Source organism: Camelus bactrianus, chromosome 10, assembly GCF_048773025.1.
Source record: "Camelus bactrianus isolate YW-2024 breed Bactrian camel chromosome 10, ASM4877302v1, whole genome shotgun sequence".
In the NCBI taxonomy this organism is placed as follows: Eukaryota; Metazoa; Chordata; class Mammalia; order Artiodactyla; family Camelidae; genus Camelus; species Camelus bactrianus.
The window spans coordinates 40322145-40348805 of record NC_133548.1 but is presented as its reverse complement, the minus strand read 5'-3'; the positions used below and the strand labels follow the sequence as shown (position 1 = coordinate 40348805).

The 26661-nt window shown below is 49.7% G+C and overlaps 1 protein-coding gene and 1 long non-coding RNA gene across 2 annotated transcripts in view; both read right to left on the bottom strand.

Moving 5' to 3' along the window:
* DKK3 (dickkopf WNT signaling pathway inhibitor 3) overlaps nt 1–5838 on the bottom strand; it is a 41574-nt gene extending 35736 nt beyond the window's left edge. Inside the window, exons 1-2 of the mRNA XM_074372389.1 lie at nt 5659–5838; nt 4837–5078 (exon numbers count right to left, since the gene is read on the bottom strand). Of these exons, the coding sequence (XP_074228490.1) occupies nt 4837–5049 (213 nt within the window). The 5' untranslated portion in view covers nt 5050–5078; nt 5659–5838. The remainder of the gene's footprint in view (nt 1–4836; nt 5079–5658) is intronic.
* Nucleotides 5839–18106: 12268 nt separating this feature from the next.
* LOC123619605 (uncharacterized) lies at nt 18107–26269 on the bottom strand. Its single transcript, XR_006728269.2, has 5 exons — nt 26157–26269; nt 22214–22667; nt 21836–21868; nt 21484–21622; nt 18107–19446 (listed from the first exon to the last, which is right to left on the bottom strand). It is a non-coding gene; the product is annotated as an uncharacterized LOC123619605 (long non-coding RNA).
* Between the last annotated feature and the right edge of the window lie 392 nt (nt 26270–26661).

Sequence of the window (26661 nt, the reverse complement as noted above, 5' to 3'; positions counted from 1 at the left end):
ACGAATCCTCAAAAAATATTTTCCTATTTAAATAAAAAAAAAATCACTGTCATATGTAATGTAATTTCCTTCCATACTAAAGGAGGCCCCTCTTTTCCTGCCTTTCCCAACCAGATGTGCTGAGTGGGGTGTATATGACGAAAGAATTCCCACGTCTCAGTGTAGCACAAAGAAGTGTTAGTAAAGTCTGGTCGGCATGAAGGCTCAGATAACCAAATGAGGACTCGGTCAGCAACCACCAGGTTTGACCCAACAACACCTCCTGAGATGTCTGAAGCCTGATCACTGGCTCCGTCCCCACCATCCCCATTCTCATCACAAGAGCTGCCGAGCCTGGGCATCACCTATGCCTGAGCCCTTGCCCCAGACCCTTCCGTATCTCCTCAGTTACTCACAGCAGCTCTATGAGGAAGTGTTACTACTCTCACTTGGCAGATGAAGAAAACTACGAGGCTGACAAAGGCTAAGGAATCTGCCTAAGGTCATCACATTGTAAGTGGCGAAGCTTGGATTAGAACTCAGGGCAGTCTGACTCCAAATTACGTGTCTTTCCCAGTGTATTATTCTGCTCATGTTTTTACTGGGGAAATAGGAGAGCCCCAAGCAAGCAAGTTTGAGGATGATCATGACAGTCTCTGGAAGCAAGTCAGGCGTTCAAAGAAGAGAGAAAAAAGGCTTCCAGGTGGAGGAGGAGGCATGATTGGCCTGGCCTCAAAGGACAGAAACGATTTGGACAGAGGGGAGCACAGAGGAGGCGAAACTGTGGCAGCCTGGATGAGAACGGTATGTTTTGGGTGAGGGCAGGGGGTACACCCTGGACCCTCACTGGATAGTGATGGCTGATGAAGTAGAGATGGGCTGACAGGTAGAGCCATAGGCAGTTCTAAAGCAGAGGGTGTTGGCCTTGTTCCCAATCAGGACTTGCCCAAAACGTGGGAGGAGAGAAAAAACACATATCTGGATCCCTTCCAGCCCTGCTGAATTACAATTTCAGGGGGGACCCCACACACCAGTGCGTTTCCCAGATGACTCTGAAGTATTCCCTCCCCTCTGCTCTTCCCCGGGTAAGAAACTCTGCACCAAGCCATGGGGGGTTGAAGCAAGCAAGTTCTGAAGACTAGCTGGGAGACAATACAGAGTCCAAGGAAGGAAGAGAACAGAGCAAGGGGACTGGCTAGAAGCAGGCTGGGTGTCAGAGCTTATATCTGGGGAGGGACCTCCTAGATGGTAAAGGCTCCAAGTAAATCTACAAGGACCGGGCCGCTGAGAGCTGGCCACCGTAAGGCAAGAAGTCGCCCCCAGCCTCATCAGAGGGCAGCACAGTAGAGCGTGCCCAGGTTTTAGAGTCAGGGAACATGGGGCCAAGTCCCAGCTCTGCCACAAAGTAGCCACGTGACCTTGGGCAAGACACCAAATACCTCTCTAAACCTCAGCTCTCTTGTTTGTAAAATGGGGGTGATTCTATTTTGTTGAGCAGATGTAAGATTAAGGACCACGAAATCCAAGTGCTTTGTACAGTATCTGCCACCCAGCAAAGGTGCAGTGCATAGCTACTTGCATAATATAGTCCCTGAAGAAAGTGGTTCTAGAAGCAGCTAGTTTGCCAGGGAATGTTCGAGTAGAAGTGGAAAGAGGACATAGTGGATAACGTGTGTTTGAAGGGCTTGCTAACAAATGGAGAAGAAATGGAATGAAGCTAAGATTGGATGCTTAAGACTAGGAAAACGGCTTTTAAAATTTGTTTTAAGCAAGAGATCCTGGCATGTGTAGCAACACAAAAGATACAGCTGGAAAAGAACAGCAGCCTGGAGATGCTGGGGAGGTGGGCTATATCCAGAAGGAGAAGGGAGTGTTTTAATGTTTTCAAAATTCCCATAGGAATCAGAATCCTGCAGTTTGGCTTTCAAGTAACTGACAAGTTACCAAATCTGGAATTTGCTCAGGGCTGAGCAGACAATCTTTATAGAAAACCATCTCTCTCTTAACCAGTAGTTATTTCCACAGAATGAGCTAACAGCTCTTCCAAGGCACCATGAACTAAAGTACAGTTTACAATGGAAATTTCAACCACAACTATTACTGCCACTAGCAGGAGAAACTTAAGCCTGAAGCAATAGGACTTGTTTCATAGAGAAGGAATGTGAATATTATTTAAAATAACATCTGAGGTTGGTTGAATCTGTGTTTGTTAAAGAAGCACAGTAAGAAAAACTGGAGAGGTAACTGGGGTTCTTCCTCATATAGGAGGGGTGAGCAGAGCATTCCAAAATATGCCAGTTACAGACGAGGCAATGACCAGAGGGGGCAGTGATTTTAGCCTCAAAATACATTTATCAATAACACATAGAATAATAAAGCAGGAAGACAGGAAGAGCCCAAACCGCACCATTTAAAGATTTGCTTCCCTTCAATAATGATGCTACAAGTAGAGTTAACTTTTTCCCCTTAAGAGAAATCAACAGTTTGAGTCAGCTGAATATTTTAAATGTCAGGAAGTTACTTGAAAGCAGATTCATGATGCAACTATGCAAACAATTAATGCATCTGGCCGTGGGTCCTCTTGGCTCTTCCCAGGGACGACAAGTAAATAGCAACTATCTTGTGTTTATGAGATTTAAGGGGCTTTCTGGTAGTCTTTTTTTAAAAAAATTAATAGTAATAGCCATGATCTATTGAGAATCTATTATATATTGGACCCTGCTGGTCCTTTTTTATTATTCATAGTAGTAATATTAACGTGATGATAATGATGGTCATTATTTACTGAGAACCAACAATTTCCCATGGTCCTTATAACAACCACACAAGCGGGCAACTTACACGACACCAATTTTACTTAACCCCATTTTAGATGGTCAGATAACTTGCTTTACTTGCATCCCCTCATTTACTTCTCCCCTTTACCCCTAGGAGTACACTTTTTCCATTTTAGAGCCTGGATCCCATCGCTAGTAAGTGGCAGAGCTGGGATGAGATAAAGGAAGGTTGGTGCGCACTGAGTAGGGTAGGGGTAGCAGACAATGTCTCCCCTGGTGGCAAACTGCAGCCAGCCTATCTGCACAAGTCAAGCAGAGCCATGTCTGGAGAAAGAAGGCCGGAGCCCAGGCAGAGCCAATGTGGACAACTCCCTCAGAGTGGACACCACTTCCCATGTCCCGCTGGGCCCCAAACTGCTATGATCAACGAAGAGGCTGAAGAGCCCCCTGCCACTCCCCCATCCCCCTCACTGGGGGCTGCCGGCAGAGAACCATGCTGCACGGGCAAGGTCACACTGAATGAGAATGTGGAGGTGACTTGGTCAGTCTAAGAATCCATGTGCAGCAGGGAAAGTTCTAGAACCCAGAGAAGAAAAGCAGAGACCTGCTCTGGGGCTAGAAGGCTCATGAGCTCAGTTCAGTTTGAAGGTGCAGAGTTAAGAGACACTGGGGCCTATCTGACTCCCCCACCTCTTTCATTGTCCCATGTCATGATTCTTCCGCTTTCACAGGAAACAAAGTCCACGGGTTTTGGAATCTGGCCTGCCCAGTGGGCATTCAGGTACAGCTGCCCACATAACTGCCTCCCAATCTAGTGTCCCCTTCACCAGTGTCCACTGGGTTGACTGTTGTGGGAAGGAAGGAGAAATAGCCCCAAATGATAGAGGGCTGGAGGAAGAAAGTCATCTCTCCTGGTTGACCAGAGCCAGCTTTGAGGCTCTGCCCAAACGCAACGTGGAGAAGCAGGGATGTGGAGCTGCCTGACCTACGAGCCTGGACATCTGGTCTTTCACTGACTCCTTCCCTGGGAAGGCTGGTTTCTCTCCAAAGACAGGCTGTAGCCAGAGCCAGGCCCAATGGTGGCCATGCCCACCCATCCCAGGCAGCAGGGCTACCTGGCTGCAAGAGCTGGGCCAGCGACACCTCCTGTCCAAGCAGCCCTGGCAATGCGTGGGTGCCCACCCTAGAGGATACCATCTGTAGTGTTTGCACCTGGGAGGCAATGAAAGGAAGAAGCCAGGCAAAGTTTTCCCAAGGTATCTGGTCTCTGATACTAACAGCTGCTGTATATCACGCAGCTACTATACGCCAGGTGCCACACATATTGTAGACTTAATTCTCACAGGAAACTGAGGTACAGGATCTTAAGGGAATTGTCAAATGCCACCTTGCTGCTGAGGGGCAGAGGAGACCTTGAGCCCAGGACTGACTCCAGAGCACTCTTGGGGTGGGGTTGGGTTGGGGGCCTGCCTTTCACACTGCCCCTCCTCCTCTCACCCACCCTCTAACAATTGACACTGCTGGGCTTTGGGACTCCTAGTTTCCTTCTCAGCCCCACATGGCACTTGAGAAAGCCCAGACAGACTACCAGCCAAGCTCAGGGCTCTTTGTCGCCTTATGGCGCCTTGTTACTTGGGAACATGACAAGCTCGAAGCCCAACAGACAAGCTAGAACTTGAGATGCCTGGAGCTTCCTCTGCAAAACCAAGGCGCTAGAGTACCAGGGCCCTTGCAAGCATCCATTTAAAACAGGATGAGGCCAACTGCACACCTGAAGATAATTGTGGGGTGATGGCGGTCAGCCTGCAGGCAGGTGGTACCTCCGGCTGCCCGTGGGTGGGTCCAAGCGGAGTCTCTGGATGGACAGCCTCAGATCTAGATCTTTTGGCAGGAAGGCAGAATGAGGTGGGAGATGGGATCACCCCGCGCTTGCTCCAGATCTCTTGGAATCTGCTGCCGGCCCTGCCCAGCCCGTCGCAGACCGGAGAACCCTGGCCAGCCCCCGCAGCACTGCTTCCCCAGCCCCCGCGGTCGCCAGCCTCCGGCCTCCCAGGAGCGCGGGCCCTTGGGACGCACCCACCTCCTCCACCGCGCTGCGCAGTTTGTGCTGCGTGTCCTCCATCAGTTCCTCAACCTCGCGGAACATCTCGTTGAGGGTGGCCTCTTCCTGCGGGTAGCTGAGAGCCGGGCCAGACTCAACCGGAGCCGAAGTCACCGCTGGAGCCGGCACGGGGGCCGTGGGGACCGCCGCCGCCAGCAGCAGGCATAGCAGGGTACCCCCGAGCCGCCGCATCTCCTCTCTGCGCCCGCCGCTGTCGCCGCCTGCGCGTTCCAGAATGCTGTCACAGGGGCGCCGACCACCCTCTCGCCCGCGCCGGCGCCCCGCCCCGCCCCACAGCCGCCGGGCACTCTGAGCTCCGACCCGCCCCTGGCGCCCCGCACCCACCCCCAGATGGGACGAAATCGAGTCCCTTCCGGACGCAGTTCCTCTGGACAGGGAAGCCCCCTGCCCGCTCCAGCCGCACGCCAGAATCCCCTCCGTACCCCCACCACCATTCTTGGGCACAGGCTGGGCTCTGACCCCCTCACCAAGTGATAGCCCCCTCCGAGGGCAACAGAACCTGGACACGCCCCCCCCCCCTTAACGGTTGTAGCACCACTATCTTCCCAGCCCGGCTGGGTCCCGGGTTCGAGCCCTGCCCCCCCACCCCGGACCGGGTCAGAGTACAGCTCTGAAGCCTACCCTACTCCCACCCTATCTCTATCCCAGCCTCCATATGGGGTGGTCAGAAAACGGGTCAGCACCCCCACTCCCACCTGCAGGGTCGGAACCAAGTCCAGCGCCCAGTCAGGAAGGACCGAGCTGAGCCACCCCGCTTCCCCGCCGCCGCCCCTCACCCACCCAGACTGGGCCGAGCTGCGCTCCGGGCTGGACTTGCTAGGCTTCCCTGGCGGGTCGCCGCGGGGCTACGGAGCCGGAGCAGGAACCGAGCTGTGGGCTGGCCTCCGGTGCGGGGAGCGCGGCGGGGATGCGGCAGCACCGGTACCCGAACGAGCCCGCAGCGCTCGCCCCGCCCTCCCGCCAGCCCCCGCCCCGCGGGAGGGGCCCGGCCCAGCCCGCCGCCATTGGCCAACCCGGGCGCCGGCGCCCTCCCGCCCCAGGCCAGCCTCCTAAACCACCGAGAGTGGCTCTACGCGAAGCTGTCCTCTTCCCCGCATCCCACTGCCCCGCCGCATCCCAGTCCATTATCATCTCTGGCCCAGATTTTTGCCACAGTTTACGGGAGGCGGGGGGAAAGCGTTCTTCCTGTGTTCCACCTTGCTCTTTCCAAGGCGTCCTCTACCCCGCAGGCAGGATAAAATCCAAGCCCCTTAACCTGGCATTCAAGGCCCATCACAGGCTGGCCTTAATCTGTCTGCCACGATTGACGCCATACTCCAGCCAAGAAAACTCACATGTAGCTCCTGCAGTAGCTCCGCAAAATGTTATTAAGCTCCCTACGGGCGTAACAGAGTAAAGACCAGCCAGACACCTGCGGCCAGACTGCCTAGTGTCAGTCCCAGCTCTGCTCCTTAGGACTTTACTAGTCTGACCAAGTTATCAGATTTGTCTGTTCACCAGTTAACCCCAAAGCAAAATAGAGGTTATAGTATGACAACTAAAAATGTCACTTGTCGTGTAGTTCTACAAGAACGAAGTCAGACTCTGTAGTCGAGTACTGTCAACAAACCTGGCAGAGTGCGGGCAGAGATCAGGAACGAGGTGCTTATGCTCTGGGAAAACTGGCAGGACAGGCCCTTCAGATAGTTAGATATTTTCAGGAGAAAATTATACAAACCCAAACTCTTGAATCTTCCTGTGCTTGGAAAAGCACTAAAACCGTTAAGCAAGGTACCTGCTCCTCATGGCTAGCAGCCATCTCCACTTTCTACGGAAATGTGTGCTTGGTTGCATGTAACCCCTTTGCCAAAGTCACAGATATACTGATCTTCCCCCCTTCTTTAGAGAGGTTCCTCAGAGCTTTCTGAGATGCTATAGTTCTCAGCAAGTCCCCAGCTAAAACTTAAACTCACAGCTCTCATGTTGTCTGTTTTTAATTCAGTCGACAAGGAGTGGGGTACCTCATAGGTCACGAGCATAGCACATGCAGGGAAGCGTGGGGCATGTGATAAGTGGGCTATAAACATTAGCTGTCGTAATGAGAGCAGAACTTTGTCTATTCACAGCTGTCTTCCTAGTGCCTAGAACAGGGAGCACTCACTATTTTTAAACAATTTTTACAATAAATGAGTGCCTACAACAGGGAGCACTCAAAAAAATTTTGAATGAACCTGTGTTTTATTTATCAAAAACTCCTATTTTTTCCTGTTCCTCTTTCTGTCTGGACAGCCCTCCCTCCTCTCCTCGGCCTGGCTAACTCCACCTCATCTTTCAAGACTCAGAGTCTCTCGTTACCTGTCCCCACTCCATCCCATCTCTCCCCTAGGTTTCCCTAGCACCACATGCTTCCCCATGGCAGCCCTGATTTGCCATGGTCTGCCCAGCCACTGGCCCATTTCCCCCCAGCAACCAGGAGCACCTAAGAGGCAGAGGCTGACATGCTCACCTTCGTGTCATCAGGGCCTCCGTTACAATACACACTGGGCCCCTGAGAAACGGATGGGCTGTTCTTTATAGCCATTGCTATTGATGTATCAATATAGCAGTAACATGACTGAGCACCCACTGTGTGCCAGGAGCAGGTATTAACTCATTTAATTCTCAAACAACCTCTGAGGTTAGTGCTACTACCTTTATTCCCAGCTCACAATAAGGAAACTTCCCTAAGGAAGTCACATACCTCCTGAGTGGTTGAAATGGGATTTGAACCTAGGAATCTGGCTCCAGAGCCTTGACCCTTCACTGCCAAACTCCTCTGCTATCACCCTGGCCAAGAATTATAAGATGACGTGGGAGGATGAGACAAGCAATTTCTGCAGGTGACCACTTAGAAGACATGTGTTTGGGGAAGGAATTCAGGACAGGCCACCCCCAAAGTATGCCACTTTGGCATATTGATGATTTTGAACTGAAGGCACTTGAGAAACAGCAGATGCAGGAAGGGCTCACTGACCTGCCCTTTTCTACCTTAAAATAGGCCCTAAAATTTCCCATGAGAGAGAGGTGCCCTCCCTGTAGCGGGAAGAGAACATCCTTATCACCAGAGGGGGAGTCGGTGCCAAGATGGATCTGTACAAACACACTTACTAAAATAACCCGTATCTTCTACTAGTCTCCCCTACTTAGCACCCAGTCATTTCCCTACAATTCACTGTCCCTACCTCTACCCCTTTGCCTTGTCATTTCTTAATAAATTTATCATTCCTTTGTCTAGAAGGTGCATGAGCTTTCTGCTCTGGGCTCTTCCTCAGGTCTTCATTTTCTTGTGAAGGCTCCCATGTACACATAAAATTTTAACAAAATGTGGATGTTTTTCTCCTGTTATTCTGTCTTGTGTCAGTTTAATTATTAGGCCCAGCTGGAGATGCTAAATTTTTCCTCCCCTGCAGGGGCCTCTTTGTCATATTTCATACAGCTGAGTCCACAGCAAAGCGTCAATGGAGAAGAAAGCACACTGGGGGCCTCCTTAGAATCAGGCACTGTGCAAACCCCAAATCTATAGCGAGGGCGTGGAGACTCAGAGAAATTAGGCCATCTGCCCAGAGCCAGACAGCAGGTGAGTGGGTCTGGGAGGAGACTCCGCGTGTGGCTGACTCTGAAGCCAGTGCTCTCACGCTTTCTTTCTCGTGACTGCCTTTTTTTTTTTTTTTTTTTGCCCCCAGAACTCTCAAAATCATCGTTTGTCACCAAGATGTGGCTTCTAGCCATGTTCTCTTCAACTTCTGGGTCTCTGGGCCAAGCCGTCCTGAAAATTCAGGGAAAGCCTCCTCACTCCCAACATCCCCTGCTCTGTCCCCTGGTTGTTTGGCAGACCTGGCTCAGCTATTCATTAGCTTTCCAGGGGTGGCTGCCGACAAAAATGATCAACAAACAATCAATAATAAGAATAGAAAAGAGTTTCATCTGAGCCAAACTGAGGACCAGCCTGGAAGCCCGATTCCCAGGTTCCTCTGAGAAACTGCTCCAGAGAAGCAGGGTTTTCGGCACGCTTTTATATCTTGTCAGAACAAACAAGTCAGGGATACATTTCTTCAAGGTTTCCAAAAAACCTGACCAGCACGTACACGTCCAGCATGTGCCGTGTGGCCTTGGCACCTGGGAAGGGAGTCTTATCAGAGGAGGACCAGCACTGGCGTCCCAGGAAGAGAGGCATTTAATCTTTATTTTTAATGTGGGCATTCTTTACTTCTGGTCAGTGTGCCCTTTTCTTTAATAATTAAAGCAGATATACAAAGTATGTTTGATAAGCCACAAACAGGCTGTTTCAGTTAGCATAAAATTCAAGTTAACTCACGTATAAGCCAGAATGACTTCCGCATACCTCAATATGTGAAAATTTATTTTATCATGGCCAATCCCATGCAAAGAGCCCAGAGCTGAATCTCCAGATACCCGCTCCTTGCCACTCTGGGCACAGACACTAAAAAGAAACCAAAGCCGAATGGAGGCTGCAGCCAGAGGGCGCATTTCGGGGCTCAGCCAAGGGTTGCAACGATGCAGATTTACAGAGCAAACCATGGTCTTCCATTCCTCCACATTGCTGGCTTAAAAACCAGGGAATTTCCCTGAATAAGACTTCTACCTTGTATCTTTTGCCCTGAAGTCTGGAGATCTTGACTTTTAGACTGAACTTTAAAAAAAGAAGAATGTTGAGCTGCCCCAAGTGATGGCTACGTGTTTTCTCCCATGGAGGTGGGGTTGGGGGAGTGGTGTGTCTAAATTTTGTACTCCTAAATGTCAGAATGTATCAATAGTGCCATTATTAAGTGAAGCTAGCAAAAAAGAAAGAGATAAAAAAAAAGGTGAAAGAAAGGAAAGATAAGGAAACCTACAGTCCCCAAATACAAGTGCATCCCCTGCCCAGCTTCATACCTGAGGCAGTCACAGACAAGCAGATGGGCCTCAACCAGATTCCCCCGCCCCCAAACACACATGCTCTGGGTGCCAACAAGTTTAGAGGCAGGAGTCAGGGAACATAGGGAAACCCTCTGTGTTTGGGGCCTGACTTGAGAAAGGGTCACAGTCTGGGTGGTCATTGTGAGCAGACAGGCCCAGGGGCACACAGAGCAGGCAGTCATCCAGAGCCATCCAGATCAATCATCCAATAGGGTCAGGAACTTTCTAAAATGCCACAATATCCATCATACACTAATCTAAGCTCTGTACCCACCAAGGACATTTTCTTTTTCTTTTAGGGTGTTGGAAGAAATTCCTGGAATTATCATTCAAAAATTCTAAGTTCTCACATTTTCTCTATTGGAATCTCATTCCATGGTTGAGGAAGTGGCCCCAAATTAGTTGTAACCTGTTGAAAATTACCTACAAAGTTAGCACGCACCCAGGTCTGTCTGTCCTGCAGAAGTTTACGGCCATGGGCCTGAGGAGGTAAGTATCACAATGTTTACAGAAGAACTACTCACAAGCAAAAATGTGAAAACGACTTTTTCAGCAGAAGAATGGATAAACTGGTTTCCAGAAACAGTAGAATACAGCTGTTAAAGAGACACTATTTCTAGGCAACATAAGTATAAATTTCAAAAGACGTAATGTGGCAATTGGCAAAATGAGATGCACTTACTGTTGGGGGACACTTTGCGAGGCGGCCGGTGATGAGGGTTGGCAAAAAGAATTTACCAAAGGCAAGGGGAAGTTTAAGAACAAAGGGAAGTTTAATAGATTTGCTGCTACAGGCAGGACACAAGTAAGAGGCACCTGCGTGTCCGCTGGGGTGAACTAGGGTCTTTTATTAGGGGAGGGGCTGTGAACACAAAGGGATGGGGGAGCAGATTTCTGATCGGCTATAAGTGAGGAAAGGGGCTTTGGTACACGGGAGGATAGTGGATTTACGACTCCAGTAAGATGGAGACATGGGCTGACACAAGCAAGAAATTGATGACTCCGATAAGGGGGAAAGCGAGCTGAGAAAAGTCAGCCTGAGCTATGGCGAGGCCAGTCACTTCCCAGGGCTGTTCATTCTGCCAAGGCCAACACCCATCAGGACTTTATCTTCCAAAGAGGAGCAGGCAGACGCCTAAGGGCTGGACGTTTGGGGGCCGCAGGGCCTTGGCAGGCACTAGCTGGCACCGCGCTTACTATTTGTGCTTATTTTAAAAACACAAAACAACAGTATCTATTGTTCATGGGTGCTACAAATACAGTAAAAACTGCAGGAGCGTGCAAACTGGCTCTGAGGTGGAAGGGGGGTGGGGAGATGGGGACGGTCTTCAGTCGTATTTGTAACATTTTATTTCTTTAAGAAAGAGAATGCACCAGTGTAGAGGAGTTCTGAGGAACAAGTGTCCAAAAATTCACATCTGTTTAATTGTCACACTTGATTAACTACACATGGGTATATGGGTGTGTGCCTGGTATTGTTTCTGTGTATTTCAAATAGTTTGTGAATAAATGAAAACCAAAAAAAAAAAAGAAAAAAGAAAAAGGCAAGCCCCCCCACCCCATCCCATGCCTCCCCACAATAAAACATAACAAAACACCTCTTGGAGTCAAACAGACTTTTCTTAGATCTGTTCTTGGTAGAAATGCTCTCTATCACTGTGAGGTGAGAGGGAGGAGTGGACAGTTCACACTAGGCCTGGCCGGGGGCGTCTCTCTTCATAAAAGGCCCTTCTGTCCTGCACCAATGATTGGGTGCTTTCCTCCTGGGGCGGGTAGAAGGGTAGGGCAGCTGGAGCCAGGTAATGACCTTGGGCAGGGATGGGGCTTATCTATCACCTCTGCCCCACCTCACCACCACCACCAACACCACCACTACTACTACCAGGGTAGGGATCAGTTTGCAAACAAGGAAACTGTAGGCATCTAGAACTTAGAGGTGCTCAGTCCGTAACAGTAAAGAACAAATCTGACTCCATATTAAATCTATTTCTTTGGCTTTAACTGTGCGCCCTGCTTTCCAGGCTTAGTCTTGCCAGCTCTGCACCTTTTGTAAAAGAATGTTGCCTTTAGCCTGAAATATACAAGAGAGCCTATTCTCAAGGCTCTGACCTTAAAGAATATTAACCCTTTTGTACTTATATAAAGATAAGCTGCAGAATAGAAAATCACACTTGTCCTGTTAGAGGTTTCACAGGGGCACCATGACCTGACCCCCCTTGACAGCTGCAATAACAAAGAATTCCTACACCAAGAAGTTTGCAACAACCAACCACACCTTCTTCCCTTTTTAGTATAAAAGGAGCCTGAATTCTGACTTGAGGAAGATGGTTCTCCAAGACATTAGTCTGCCATCCTCTCGGTCTGCAGGCTTTCCGAATAAAGTCGCTATTCCCTGCCCCAACACCTCGTCTCCCGACTTATTGGCCTGTCGTGCGGTGAGCTGAATGAGTTTGAACTCGGTTACAGGTCTGGATAGGTGACTATTGCATACCAATTTTTAACACTTTAACCATTCAAAATAATTAATAAGGCCAAGGAAGGACTGATTACACACTCCTCTTTTTTCTTTTCCTTCCATCTTAGACAACACTGAACATAACTTGGAAACAGACGTGAAGAGCTGGCTCAGAGTTCATGTCTCTGCACAGCTCTTTAGTATCTATTCAGTATTTGGTATCTGTTTTCCCTGCTAGAATTCAGGTCCCATGAGATGGCCCAAGATGCCTGTCCCTGCACCCATCTCCTGTCCATTCCAGCCCAGAGTCTGCAGGGAGTTCGCACTCAGTAAGGATAGCCTGAATGAATGCAGGCCAGTTAAGGGCTGGGGTCCCTGCCCACAAGGAATCTCCAGTGTATGCCAAGAAACAGAGAAGTAAGCAGATGAAGCCAGGACAGTAAGACGGAGGAAAAGACAAAAGAGGATGACTCTTTTCAGAATGTCCATGGGAGAGGTCGTGTCCATTGCCGATCCAATTGGCTGTGGGAGCAGGAAAGCCTGTGGTACCCCCATGGATGGCCCACCTCTCCCACCCCTTTGACTGGACCAGGATGGACGCCTGTCTAAAGCTTGACCCATCAGATTCTTTCCTGGATTTTTAGGCTGGGAACACCACTGTTTAGCTGCTTGAGGACAAAAGCCAACATACAAAGAGAAAGTTAATGAGAGAGATGGAGAGAGATTTAGAGAAATGAGACTCTAGGAGCTTGCGAGGTGGGTGATGGGAAGAGAGGAGCTGCCTCATCGTGTGATGTCGCTCTGGTTCTTGGTTCTCCTCTTTCATGCGTCCGAGACCCAGCTGCCGCGTCTGCCCCGAGACTCCGTGAGATGTTTTGGGATTCTTCTCATACACTTCCCTTTGGGTTTCTGTTACTAGCTATTAGGCTGCCTTAAATGTCTGGGGTGAGTCTGCCTATATTTTAACAAGACAATCCTCATCAAGGAAAGTTTGCATTAGAGGAGGTTATTAGAAATTGAATTAGAAATAGAAGGCTACCAGGTCCGACAGAACAGGGACAAGTCAGCCAGGGGCCTCCTCCCCTTTGCTAGCTGACCTCTGACCGGCAGTGCCAGCCACCAATTTCATCAAAACCTCCCAGCTCCTGCCTGCAAATTGTGATTATTCTGAAGAAATGGATGCCAAGATTTTTCTGAATGGAAACTCCATCTGGCTTTGGAAAGAGTGTTCATGTGGATTCAAGGTTTCCATGAGTAACTGCCCCTGAATATCCAAAACATACATTTCAATTGCCAAGTTTCCGTGGGTGGGTAAAGAGACCCAGAGGACCATATCCGGGCCATCATCCTTGGAACACAGCACCTGAGGGATAAGCCCCGAGCCTGGCTGTCTTCCTTTTGAATTTAGCAGGTGGATTCATATGCTCTGTAAATTTCTGCATGTGTATCTGAAGTGGAGGATGACTCAGGAGCAAGAGAATTTTGGTAGAGCCAGTGCCAAAAGTGAGTGAAGAATTGGTGTTATTAGCCAACTATAGAGGAAGAACATCTAGAAATGCGTTTCTACCCAATTCTCTCCATGGCCCCAGGGGCAGGGTGGTGTGTTTATTTCTTCCCTGGAGCCGTTTTCAATGATGGCTTCATAATAGAATCACCTGGGAAGCTTGCTAAACAATGCAGATGCCTGGGTGCCCTTTGGACATGCTGATTAAGTAGGTAGGAGAGGGAGCACTTTGGGGTACATTCTGCAATGAGCTTTACTGAGGATTCATTTATCATTTGGCTTTGGCATCGTGGCTTACCAAAAAGCTCTCTTCTCATGCCATCAGCCTGTCCCCTGACCTGTGCAACAGCCAGCAACACTTGCGTCCCCATGATGTGGCTGGAAGCTGCTGGAGAGAGGAAGGCTGCACTTGGATCCAGATGGTCCCGAGTGTGAGTTCTGGCTCTGACCCTAACTGCCATGACCTGAATATCCCAGGATTCTCTAGCTTATGGGCACATTACTGCCTAAACCACAGGGCTCTTTGCCCGCACCTGCTGTCACTAAGATAATCTGGGAAGTCCCCAAGGGATGTATCTGCATCTGCAATCCAGTCCACTACCACTGTCTCCCAGAGAGTTGTGTCATCTTGAAGATAATGAGCAGAAACTTAATGTGTGAAGATTTCAGCAGCCTGCAGGGTGTTTCCAGTTAAAGTGGGGTGGCTACTGTTGGTTTTTGCTACGTTGAGATCCTGGCTGGTCAGCAGGGAAAAGGAATGAACATACATACAACAACAAAAATGCATCTTGAATGCATTATGCTAAGTGAAAGAAGTCAGACTCAAAAGGCTATATGCTGATCCCATTTATATGATGTTCTAGAAAAAGCAAAACTAAAGGGACTACAAACAAATCATTAGTTGCCAGAGGGTAGGACGGAGGGAGGCACTGACTGTAAAAGGGCACAGGGACATTTGATTGTGGCGGTAGACATACAATATTGGTATACATTTGTCAGAACTTGTAGAACAGTCCACTAAAAACACTGAATTTAATGCACTTAAATTATACCTAATTAAAAGAAATTGGGGGAAAAAAGAGGTAAAATAACTTGCCCAAGGTCTAGGTCAGGGATTCAAGTGGGGGTGTGGGATTCCTGAATCCAGACTTTGAGCTGCTCTGCAGCCTGCGGCTCGGGAACCTCGGGAACCTCGGGAACCTCGGCAGCTCGCAGGGGAAGGGTCACCTCCCGGAAGACGCTCTGTCCTTGGTCAGGAATATCAGATTAAGAAGCCTGCAGTGGGGGCATCGTGGTGTGGGCAAAAGAACTGTGTTCTTGTCATGGTTTTGCTACCGTCTAGGTTTATAATCTTAGATAAGCTAATTTCTCTCTCTAAACTCTAGTTTTCTCATCTTTTAACCAATCTCTCCTTTGTGAGATGCATTGCCGTGGCATCGTAAAGGGCAGGGGCCCCGGAATGACCTCAGCTCTGTGTTATTCTCCAATCAGGTGACTGGGACAAGTCTCTCCACACCTCTGAGCCCCACTTTCCTTATCTATAAAAGGAGGGCAGGAACTGCACCTACCTCCCAGGACTGTTGTGAGTCTTACAAAAAATAGCTCCTTAAGCCACTTAGCAGAGCTCCTGGCATGGAGCAGGCACCAGGGAGTGTCAGCTATTATGGTATGATCGCCTCCGCATCCTTGCAGGGTCCAGCCAACAAAGCTGTTGCAAAGCGGACAGGGAACAGAGCTCCCTTTGTGTGCACTCAGCTGGGGCTCCAGGGAAGGCTGGGTGAGGGGAGTGTCCCTGGCATGGTCCCTTTTGCTTAGACCATGGAGGGTGATGGAGGGTCTTGAGCAGACAGCTCTTCTCTGTTTACGAAGGCAAACCTTTTGTCTGCCTCGGTGCAGTGTCGCCAGCACGGCTGGGTCAGAAGAAGTTCACTCTGTACCCAGAACACGCTCCCATCCACACTTAGGTCCTGCTGCTGAGGCTGTCACTTTTAAACTCTTTTTCCTTTCTCTCTCATGGTCTGCACATCCTTCCTGCAGGATGATTTCCATCCAGCCCCTGATGATACATGAGCAAGATTCAAATGAAGGGACCTACCCAAAGCCCCACTGTTAACAAGGGAAAGACTTCCTACCTTGCGGGCAACTTGGATAGATACTGCTAAAATTGTGTCTCTTCATTTATATCCCTCTGTCATCGTCACTCTGTGTCTGCTCTTTCTTAGTCTAAAGCAAACACGTGGAGTGGGTCTGTTTGCTTACTATCTCTGCAAGACCCTTGCTAGTTTGATTGTGTTGTTTTGGAGATTCACCCGCTGGCCAGGAGGCTGACCAACACTGCCGGGCAGCCCACGCCGGCACTCATCACCTTTTAGCTGGTGTTCTCAAACTTCAGCAAACATCAGAACTGCAGGGGGCAGGGAAGCGGGTCTTAAACACAGGCTCCTGGACGGAGCCCTCGACTCGGCATCTCTAACAATTTCCTGGGTGACCCTAATACTATCTGTTCAGGGACCAAACCTTCATCATTGCTGGGGGAGATACCAAGCTTCACCGGAGATCAGAAGACGGGGCAGTGTTGCTGGTAGCACCCCAGCCCAAGCGAAGGAGACAGTATGACTGTGGCTAAAATCAAACGGAAAACTGAAGTGTTTTCCGAGTTTTATATTTTACTTTCTGCCAGCAGCTACCACCATTCTTTTTTTAATAATTTGAGTTCAAATTTTCTTGACTGGGTTCAAATTAAGAACCAAGAGAGGAGAAATTGGTGAAAGATCTCAAGAAAATGAATGGTGGTAGCATGCATCTGTATTCGTTCCTTTTTCAGGCTGATAATACTCCATGGTGTGAACACCCCACAGTTTGCTCCTCCATTCATCCACCGATGACTTGAGCTGCCTCTACCTTTTGGCTGCTGCGAATAGTCCTGCCGGGAACATACATGTACCTGTACTTGTGTGGGGACCTGTTTTCAATTCTAGGATTGCAATTGCTGAGTCGTATGATAATTCTATATTTAACTTTTTGAGAACCTGCCAAACTGTTTTCCACAGTGACTGCACCATTTTACATTCCTACCAGCAACACAGGAGGGTTCCAGCCTCTCCACGTCCTCACCAATACTTATTTTCCATTTTTTTTTATTATAGCCATTCTGATGGGGGTGAAGTCATTTTGATTTGTATTTTTCCAGTGACTAATGATACTGGATGTAAGGTGTAAACTGTTGAATGTCTTTTCATATGTCTGTTGACTGTTTTTCTTCTTGGGAGATGTGCCTATTTAAGTCCTTTGCCCATTTTTAAAAGTGGCGCTGCTTGTCTTTTTGTTGTTGAATCAGAAGAGCCCGTTACCTGTTCCAGATGCTACACCCTTGTCAGGTACCTTCTTCACTTTCTTCGTGTCTCTCAAATGTCACCTTATCTGAGGGCTCTCCAAACCACATCTAAGATAGCAACTCTCCTCATCATTCTCAGTCCTCTGCTTTGGTTTCTTAATAGCATTTATCACCTCCTAAAATACATAGAATATTCTTTCTCTCTCTCTCCCTTTGTGTATGTATGTGTATGTGTGTGTGTAGGTTGGAAGGTCTCTCTTTGCCCTCCAGAATGTCAGCTCTATAAAAACAGATGAACAGAGGCTTTGCTGTTTCGATCATCTCTGTTCCCAGCTCCTAGAACAGAGCCTCGCACATGGGAGCACCCAATGAATCCTTGCTGAATAAACAAGTGCAAAACATTGTGCGCACAGCACCGTGCGTCCGTCAGCAGAGGACTGTCCTGGGTTAACCCTTCTGTACCTGGTGAAATTTGCAAATTGTACACGTAGCACCTATGCAAAAAATTAAAAGCAAACAAATGAGTTGTTTTAAAACACAATGTTGACTTCAGAGTTAGACCAGGGTTGAAATCCCAGCTCTCAGCTTCTGTTACTCTCAGCCCCAGGCTTCACATCTGTAACGTGGGCACAATGACAGTACCTACCGCCTGGGGTTGTCAGGTGCGTTAATGAGATTGTGCAGGTAAAGGGCCCTGGGCTGGGGATACTGCAAACAGTGAATGAACCGTACAAGTGGTTCTGACACTTCTGACAGGGTTTTCCCACACCAGCCACCAGTCTGCAACACCCTGGATGCTGACTGGGTGTCCAACAACTCAGATCAATTCTGATGCTATTCACCCGGGGTTAGTGCAGACCCTCAGGTCAAGGCCCACATGACCATCCCCATTTCTGATGCCAGTCACGAGTCCCAGCTACTTCTGACCAGCTAGTTATAACCTGGGGCTCCATGACCCTCTCCCTCAGGTTCGACAATTTGCCAGAAGAGCTCCCAGATCTCAGGAAAGAGCTTTACTTGCTCTTACTGGTTTACTATAAAGGAAACAGCACAGGAACAGCCAATGGAAGAGACGCACAGGGTGAGGTACATGGGGAGGGGTGTGAAGCCCTCTCTGGGCGGGCCACCCTCCCAGCACCTTGAGGTGCTCACCAACTGGGAAGCTCTCCGAACTTTGTCACTGAAGGGCTCTCACAGAGGTTTCACTACGGAGGCACAATTCACTGAATCAGTGGTCACTGATGAGTAACTCCATCCAAGGCTCTCCCCTCCCCAAAGGTCAGGGGGTGGGGTTGAAAGCTCCAACCCTCTAATCAAGCCCTGGTCTTTCTGGTGTCCTGCTCCCACCCGGAAGCTGTCTAGGGACCCCCAGCCACCAGTCATCTTATACTGAGATGACACTCATCGTTTCAGAGATTCTGAGAGTTTTTGGAGATGTGTGCCAGGAACTGGGGGCAAAGACCAAATATGTATCTCCCATGGTACCGCAGGTTATTAGGCAGATCCTCAAAGAAGAAAGAGAAAGAGCAAGAAAAACACAATTTAAACTTCGCTCCCTGGGTCTAAGCATGCTTTCTTACTTTTGCTAGGTGCACGGCTGGAAGAGCCCTTGAGGTTCTGCGCGCGGCGAAGGGGAGCTCATGCATCAGAGACTCTGTCGTGATGCGCTCTGCAGCTGGGTTAGGTGGCCACAGCCAGCGTCCTGAGCCACCAGCACACACAGGAGTAAAACCAAATTGTGGCCAGGTGGACATGAAATCCCTTTAAAGAGGGACTGAGCAAGCCAGCTGACATTAAAATCAACTCGAGTTTACGGGGCATGCCCTTCTTTGTTGCCCAGCCTGGATGCACTCCTGGAGCCCAAGGTCAGGGGACAGGATGAGCCTCGTGGTGCAGCGAAAGATTCCTGCAGCTGCCGGCTTCTGAATGGAGGCCCATCTTCTGCTTCCCGCCCCCCTAGCTGCCTGGACTTTTTGCTGTGCTGCTAAACCAGTTTCCTGGGAGTCACTTGAGAAGGGGAGCTTACTCAGCAGCTCAGGAGCAGAGTGGAGAGGATCAGGAGAGATGCACTGAATGCAGCCTTGGATGACTCAGGCAGCTCCCAAGAGAGCAGGTCCGTGGCCTCTGCCCAGCCCCTGGCGTGTCAGCCTCTTATCTCAAGCACACATGGTCGTTGTGTTGTCAGTTCCTGTTGCAGTGCTTGGGGTTTTGTCCCTTGGTTTGTAACTTTTGAATCATCCTCAGTGGACCATGGCATCTTGAAGGCAGGTGCATTGTCTTATCATCATTTTTCAGTCCATTGTGCAGGAGGGCAAGGCTTCCCCACAAGGAGTGTCATCCCTAAGGGGCAAGAGTTGGTCTTAGGGGACAAAAATATTCTTATGTTTATATTTAAAGCATAGATGTACATACAGTATGTAAACAGATACGTGGTACTAAAATTTTATGGGGGGAAGCAGTTAGAAAACATTGCCTAAAAGGGCTTGTAGGGGAGAGACTTAAAAAAAAAGCCCGAGAAACCCTGGAACAGGTAAAGAAGTCAGAATCTACAGGTCTTAAGATGAAGATTTTGATTCCTTTTCCTCATCCTGTTGTGAGAATGAAATGAGATAACGGGAGGCGTGGGCACACAGCAGACATGCAATGAACGTAAGATCTCTTCCACTCTGGCGGCTGCCTGAGAGTATCCACCTTCCAGAACCTGGTCTTTCCCAGTCTCTGCTCCGTCAGCTGCCTGCCTGTGCCCCTGCACTTTGGGTGCTGCAAGCACAGGTAAGGATGCCCATCAACGGGCTTAGCAGGCTGCCGTAATTCGCAGGTGAGGCAGGACCACACCCAGCCGGGAAGTGCAGCCTCGTGCCCCGCACCACTGACCACCTGCACTGGGACCCCATGAACAGTCCCTCTCCAGAGCCACCTCTCCCCCTGCTGGCTGGTGGTCCCTCCTCTGAGTCCAGCCCCACAGAAGGCAGGAGAAAAATATCTGACAAGAGCACTCTCAAAAGGGCTCCTGTGATCAAAAAGACAGATAATAACAAGTGTTGGAGAGGATGGGGAGAAATCGGAACCTGCACACACCGCTGGTGGGGATGTAACATGGTGCAGGCCCTTTGGAAAAGCCTCTCAGTTTCTCAAATGGTTCAACATAGCATTAGCAAATCATCCTGCAATTTCATTCCTAGGTAGGTATCTACCCACGAGAAAGGAAAACATATGTTCCCACAAAAACTTGTACATGAATGCTCGTGGTAGTATTACTCATAGCAGCCCAAATGTAGAAAAAACCCAAATGTCTAGCAACTATGAATGGTCAACACAATGTAGCACATCCATACAATGGAATCCTATTTGGCAATAAAAAGAAATGAAGTCTTGATACACGTTCCAACATGGATAAACCTGATGCTAAGTGGTTATTTCTGTGCTTGCCCGTCTGTCTGAAGAGCTCCAGTGGCTTGTCTTGCTCATCCCTGTTTCTCCAAGTCCCCAGCACTCGTTCTTGGGCATATCAGAGTTTAGAAAATAGCCACTAGATTGGATTGCTAATTATTGCTTCCCCTGTTCTCACCGACACTGAGTCAGCGCTTGTTAAGATCACACAGCTAGCTCCCTTTAAAGGTTCTCGTTTTAAATCTAACTCCTGATATATTATACTATTAAATATGCTATCCAACTTATCTATTCCATATGCCTCAGGACCTAACGTGCAGTGATCCTTAGTAGGTAGGTAGGAAATGTTAGCTAAATGGATGATTCAAACCAAAAGAATGCTGCCAGGAGCTCAGCACTGTCGGAAGCCTGCTTTCCCCTAGAGGGTTACCGTTCAGAGTGACAGGAAAGAAAGACCAGCGAATCCTTGTGTGCTGTCAGCTTGCCTCCTCTCAAGACATCTGCCCAGGGTTTCTGTCTATGTGGATTTTGGAAATGATAGTAACATTTGCAGCATCTTAATTACTTGTCTCAGGAACCAAGCGTATCTATTTCAATGTCTGTGTCACATGTATTTATTCATTCAATGAATAGTTAGAGGCTTACGATGGACCAGCCATGACGCCTGGCTCTGAATATATAAAAATGAAGAAGTCAGGGTCCTATTCTTAAGGAACAGAGACTTGCTCTCACTTTTTTTTTTTTTCCATCAGCTTGGGAACCAATACCTAACAGCCTCCTCCTTTATTTTTTTAAAGTGTTTCCCACCAAGCCTAGAATAAACTCAGCTCTAGACTATAAGTGTAGAATTGTCGCAGGAGTCCTGGGTGCTAATCTTCTACTTTATTTTTTTAATTGACACTCGCTCACTCGCTCTATGCTCCAGAGCAAGTCAGGTGGTCTCTCTGTGCCTTGGTTTGTTCTCAGATCCCTGGGGTATCCTCTTACCTTTCCCGACTCTCAGGGACAGTGTGAGCGTCGTGCAGGACCACAGTTGCTGAAAAGGCTCGCGGTGAACAGAGCTGGATGGACGTGTCATGCATGACCATCATTCTGCCCTGGGCTGTCATCACAGTTGGAAGAGAATCTGGGCAGAAGTCAGAGAAAGCAGAAACCGCCTTTATTTCTCAGTGGAAACCCCTGCCCTGGGGACTTAGATTTAAAATAAAAACATTTAAAAGTAGCTGTGTGGTCTTGAACAAGTCATTTCTCCTTCCTGAGTCTCAGCTTCCTCATACGTGAAACAAGGCTGTGGGATTAGATTGGTGGGTTTCAAATGATGCTTCAGACAATTACTCACCGGGGAGAGACTCTTCTGCCTCCACACCTGCAACTGGAACAGGCACAATTTTTAAAATTTTCCCTTTAATTTTACGTATTTGGTTTCAATATAGGTTTTCTTTTCTTTTCTCTTCCTTCCTTCCTCCCTCCCTCCCTCCTCCTCCTTCCTTCCTTCCTTCCTTCCTTCCTTCCTTCCTTCCTTCCTTCCTTCCTTCCTTCCTTCCTTCCTTTCTTTCTTTCTTTCTTTCTTTCTTTCTTTCTTTCTTTCTTTCTTTCTTTCTTTCTTTCTTTCTTTCTTTCTTTCTTTCTTTCTTTCTCCTTCCTTCCTTCCCCCTTCCTTCCTTCCTTCCTTCCTAAGAAAATCTAAAGCTAAAACAGAAAGGAAAATAAAACCCACTGCTAAACAATCTGACACCAGCGTCCTCTGGCTCTGGCTGCCCTGTTCACACACGCGCGGACGCACGTGCTACTGCTTAGCGTGTAGGCATTCCTCCCGTATGTGTTAGGCGTGCCCGAGGGCCTCTGGGTATTGAATTCCTTTGTAGAGGAGAACTGGCGAGGAGCTGCAGCCTGCACTGCACTCAGAGAAGAGTGTTTTTCGTAGCCGCATTCCTGAGTCTGAACAACCTTTGGCAGCTGAAGGCCGAGAAAGAATTCAACAACCGGTCCAGGGAAAGCCTCTTCTTCCAAATACTGTTTTAGGCTCAGGTGCCGGGAGGTTTCAGGGGACTGGAGGGTTGTGAGAACAGCGCCACCTTGTGGTTCCTGTGGTCACTTTCCTGACCAGGGTCTGGGGAGTCCCAGCACGAAGGGCCGGCTGCTGGAGGGATGAACTCCTGTAACTGGGGATTCTGAAGACAAAGTGAGATGGTAAACTTTAGACCAGTGCCTCACACGTGGAAAGTCCTCTAAGGTTCCCTTGTCTATCCCCACCCTCTCCCATTCTGTGGACTAGGTCTGGGGGTGACAGCAATGAAACAACCCGGCATAGCCAGCGTTGGAAATCACTGCCGGGTGTGTAACAAATATATACTACAGATGCCAACTGCTTATTTATCTTAACATTTCTCACAGCCACATTAAAAGAAGGAAAAAGAAACAGGTGACATTACTTTTTAATATGTTTTATTTAACCCAATATATCCAATATCTTGTCATGTCAACATATAATTAAAATAAAAATCAGTAATGAGATATTCCATATCCTTTTTTTTTTTTCTGCACTAAATCCTGAAATTCTGTGTGTATTTCACACTTGCAGGATGCCTCCCTCTGCCCTTTGGTACTAAGAGCCTGCTGGAATCTTCAGGTCCCTCCCCTAAGGAGCTACTTCTCTGTCACTCAGTCACCAATGTACCCTCTGGCCCAGTGCACGTTACTCTCTAATGTACGGCTTGATGTCCTTTTCTGTGAATTACTGGGCTGGACTGCTGACCTCTGACATTCTTCCCTGAGGGAAGTGTTACCGTCATAAAATGAGGCGTCACCCTAACCCTGCCCTGCCTCCCTCAGATAAGAGGCTCAGTGTGCTTTCCAGGGGCTTCAGTTGTTCATGCCTGGTTTTTGTTTTTAATTTTTATTTTGGGGAGAAGCAATTAGGTTTATTTTTATTTATTTATTTATATTTTTAATGGAGGTACTGGGAATGGAACCCAGGACCTCATGCATGCTAAGCATGCACTCTACTGCTGAGCTATACCCTCCCCCTCCATTTTTCTGGCTGTCCCCCTCCCTGCCCCCCATTCACGCCCTGTCTCCCATCCCAGCTTCCTGACTCACTCACCCAGAGACTTCAGGACTAAGACTTCGCAGCTCCCAGAAAAGGACTCCACAGTCTCAACTGGGGACTTCTTACTTTGCCTCCCAGCAATCTCTTGGGGAGAAACTGCGGTGGGCTCCTCAGACTTTTGGAGCTAGACAGAGCCCCGGGCTCCCCCGGCATGGCCTCCATGGCCCTTTGTGGGGGCCATGAAGAAACTTGTGAGGCTGAACTCTGACCAAGAGACCCCTCCCCCATAAGCCTCTGAGGCTCAGCCTGGCATCTAACCCTCCATGGGGGCCCCACTCCCCCTGCTCCCCCACTGAGGGAACTCAAGACTCAGTCAGTTTAAGAAGCCCCACTCAGCATCTGAGCACAACTGGGGCCTGGCTGCAGAGCGCCCCGCCCACCCCGCTGTGGAGCAGGGGACATTCCCCAGAGCACAGATGTTTCCAAACCTCACTCCCTTCCTGCACTCTGGGACTCAGACCGGCTAAGCAGTGTTGATGGAGACCTTCAGGCAACCCCTTTCTGTCGGGGAAACTGAGGCCCGAGAGGAGGAATGCTGCCAGGTGACAGGGCTAGTCAGCGGAGAGTCTCCTGTCTCCCAGCCTGGGGCTGTCCCCTCCCCTCTCCCCATCTCCACTACGCAGCTCCTCTGCTGCACCTGCTGCCCCAGGCCTGCTCTGGGTAGCCTCGGAGAAAACCACTCAAACTCAGAAGTCCCTGGGGGTTGGACCCTGGGGGTCTGCCAGAGAGAGTGGCGGTTGCAGTAAACAAGGCCCTGGGTGAGCTGGACCGCGCTGCCCCCGCAGCCTCACCCCAGCTGCTTCAGCTCCAGTGCCCTTCCCCCCAGTCTCCACTCTCTGGCCTCCCGGAGCCACTTCGCTTCCCCAGAGGCCCTCCCCCCTTCTCACCTCCAGGCTTGGGCCCTGGGGCGGCTCCCTCTACCACAAACTCCTGTGAACTCAGTTCCTTTTCCTCCTCTGAGTGCAGCCAACCCTCCTCATCCTCCAAGACCTGCCCAGACATCACGCCCTTCAGCCCACTTCCCACAGTCACGTTTTGGCCACCTCCAAGCTCCTGCCGGGTTTCTCCCAGTATATCCAGGGCCTGGTACTGTTTAACAATGGAGGTGTGAACCAGGTCCTGGGTTCTGAAATGTCTTCCTTCCAGACTCACACAGGGCTTGAGCTGCCTCCCTTCCCCGTCTCCTTCCCCAGGGCAGCTGGCCTCACCCCTCCTTCCATCCAAAGTGCCCTTTCCCTGCAGGAAGAGAGCTGACCCCACTGCTGTGCCCTGCGGGCCTCGGAGAGCTGCCAGGTGGGGCCTGAGAGGTCTCTGACAACCAACCCTCTTTGGTGGGCAGGGCCCGTCCTCCCTTCCTCTGGGCAAGCTTGTGCCCACTGGCACTCTCCAAGCTTCCCAGGAGGTGGCGCCAAAGTGCTGCCAATAATAGCCTGGTGGGCGCCTGGATCCCTGTCTCCGGGCACCTGGGCTCCCCTCCACAGGGCCAGAGCCCACCAGCGTCCTGCTCTGACAACCATGGGGCCACAGGCTCCTTGACGGTGAAGGTCAGGGAGGCTGCTTAGTTCATCATCATTGATGCCCCACACTCAGTGAAGCTGGGCTCTGAGTCACCCTTTGTACTGCAGCCCCAGCCCAGGGCTTGGCACTGACTGTGGGGAATGGAGGGACAGGAGGCCATGCAAGGACTGACAAGGTCCCGTGCACGTCCTGTACTGAGTTTCTCATCATCACTATGACGTTGGTGTCCTGGGCTTGGAGGCTGGAGCTGACAGGGAACTCAGCCATCATTAAGAGCTGGTATGCCTGGAATGGGTTACACGTTGATCGCAACATTGACCCTCAGGGTCATAGCCCTTGGGGTGGCTGGGTAGGACCGAGAGGGCAGGACTCTTTGAGCCAGTGGCCCCCAGTAACAAGCAGCCTCACTCACTGTACAACTACTGTTATTTTCTATGTTTGCTCAGCATGAACATGCTTGGGAAGTAGTTGCACAGAGCTATACTGCCCAACATGGAGCCGCTAGCCACAGGTGACTATTTAAATTTCAGTTAATTAAAATTAAATAAAATTTAAAATCCAGTTCCCTAGACAGTTCACACTAGCCACATTTCAGGTCCTCACTGGCCATACGTGGTTGGGGGCTACCCTATGGGACAGGATAGAAAAGAACATTTCATCATTGCAGAAAGTTTTATTGGATAGTGCTAATCTAGTGCTGGCTCTAACCTTTTCTGGTAGGGTGTGCTTTAAAATTTCAGGAAGCTCTGGACTCTAGAACTCTGCCTACCACTGCTGTGGTCATCTCAAGGTAACAGGGAAGTGGAGTCAGATGGACTTAGGACTAGTCCTGACTTTGCCATTTGCTAGTTGTGTGGCCTCTCTCAGCCTCTGTTTTCTCATCTCTGAGATGGGGATAATGTTACCCTGCTCCCATGGTTATCGGGAGGGTTAAATGAGGCAGGGCCGATGAGTCACCAGACGCCACGCCTGGCACGCAGTTTTATGGCCTGACCGCCCCCCACCCCAGCCTCGTCTACTTGTATCCACTCACCCACGAGCCACAGTGGTAAGACGGGTCTGTACCGTGTCCAGACCTGTGTCGCGTTCCATGGTTTATTCACAGGGAGCGGAGGCCTTGACTCTAGCAGGAGATTGCAATCTAGGTGGGAGGGCGAGATAAGTGCTGTGAGGCAACCTGAAAACAATCCTTGGGCAACACACGGGCAGCTGTCACTCAGTGAGGCGGGGCCGGTGGGAAAGGCACCACAGGGCGGGAGGTGTCTGGGAGCAGGCCTCCTCGGGGCGGGGCGGGAATGGAGCTGGTCTGGAAGGCAGCTGGGGTGTGGGCTGATGGCAGAGAAGCGGCAGTGGAGAAAGGTGTGGCCGAGGACCAGACTGAAGGGCTCATGGAGGGGCCTGAGCTAATGCACCACAAGGGAGCTCCCCCCCAGCCCTGAGATTTTCCTGGAGGCACCAGGAGGGTTTGCTAAGAAAATCACTCTGCTCTTGGAAGCCAGGCTGAGTTGCTTGAGTGGATGAAACCGGTGCTTCCCAGG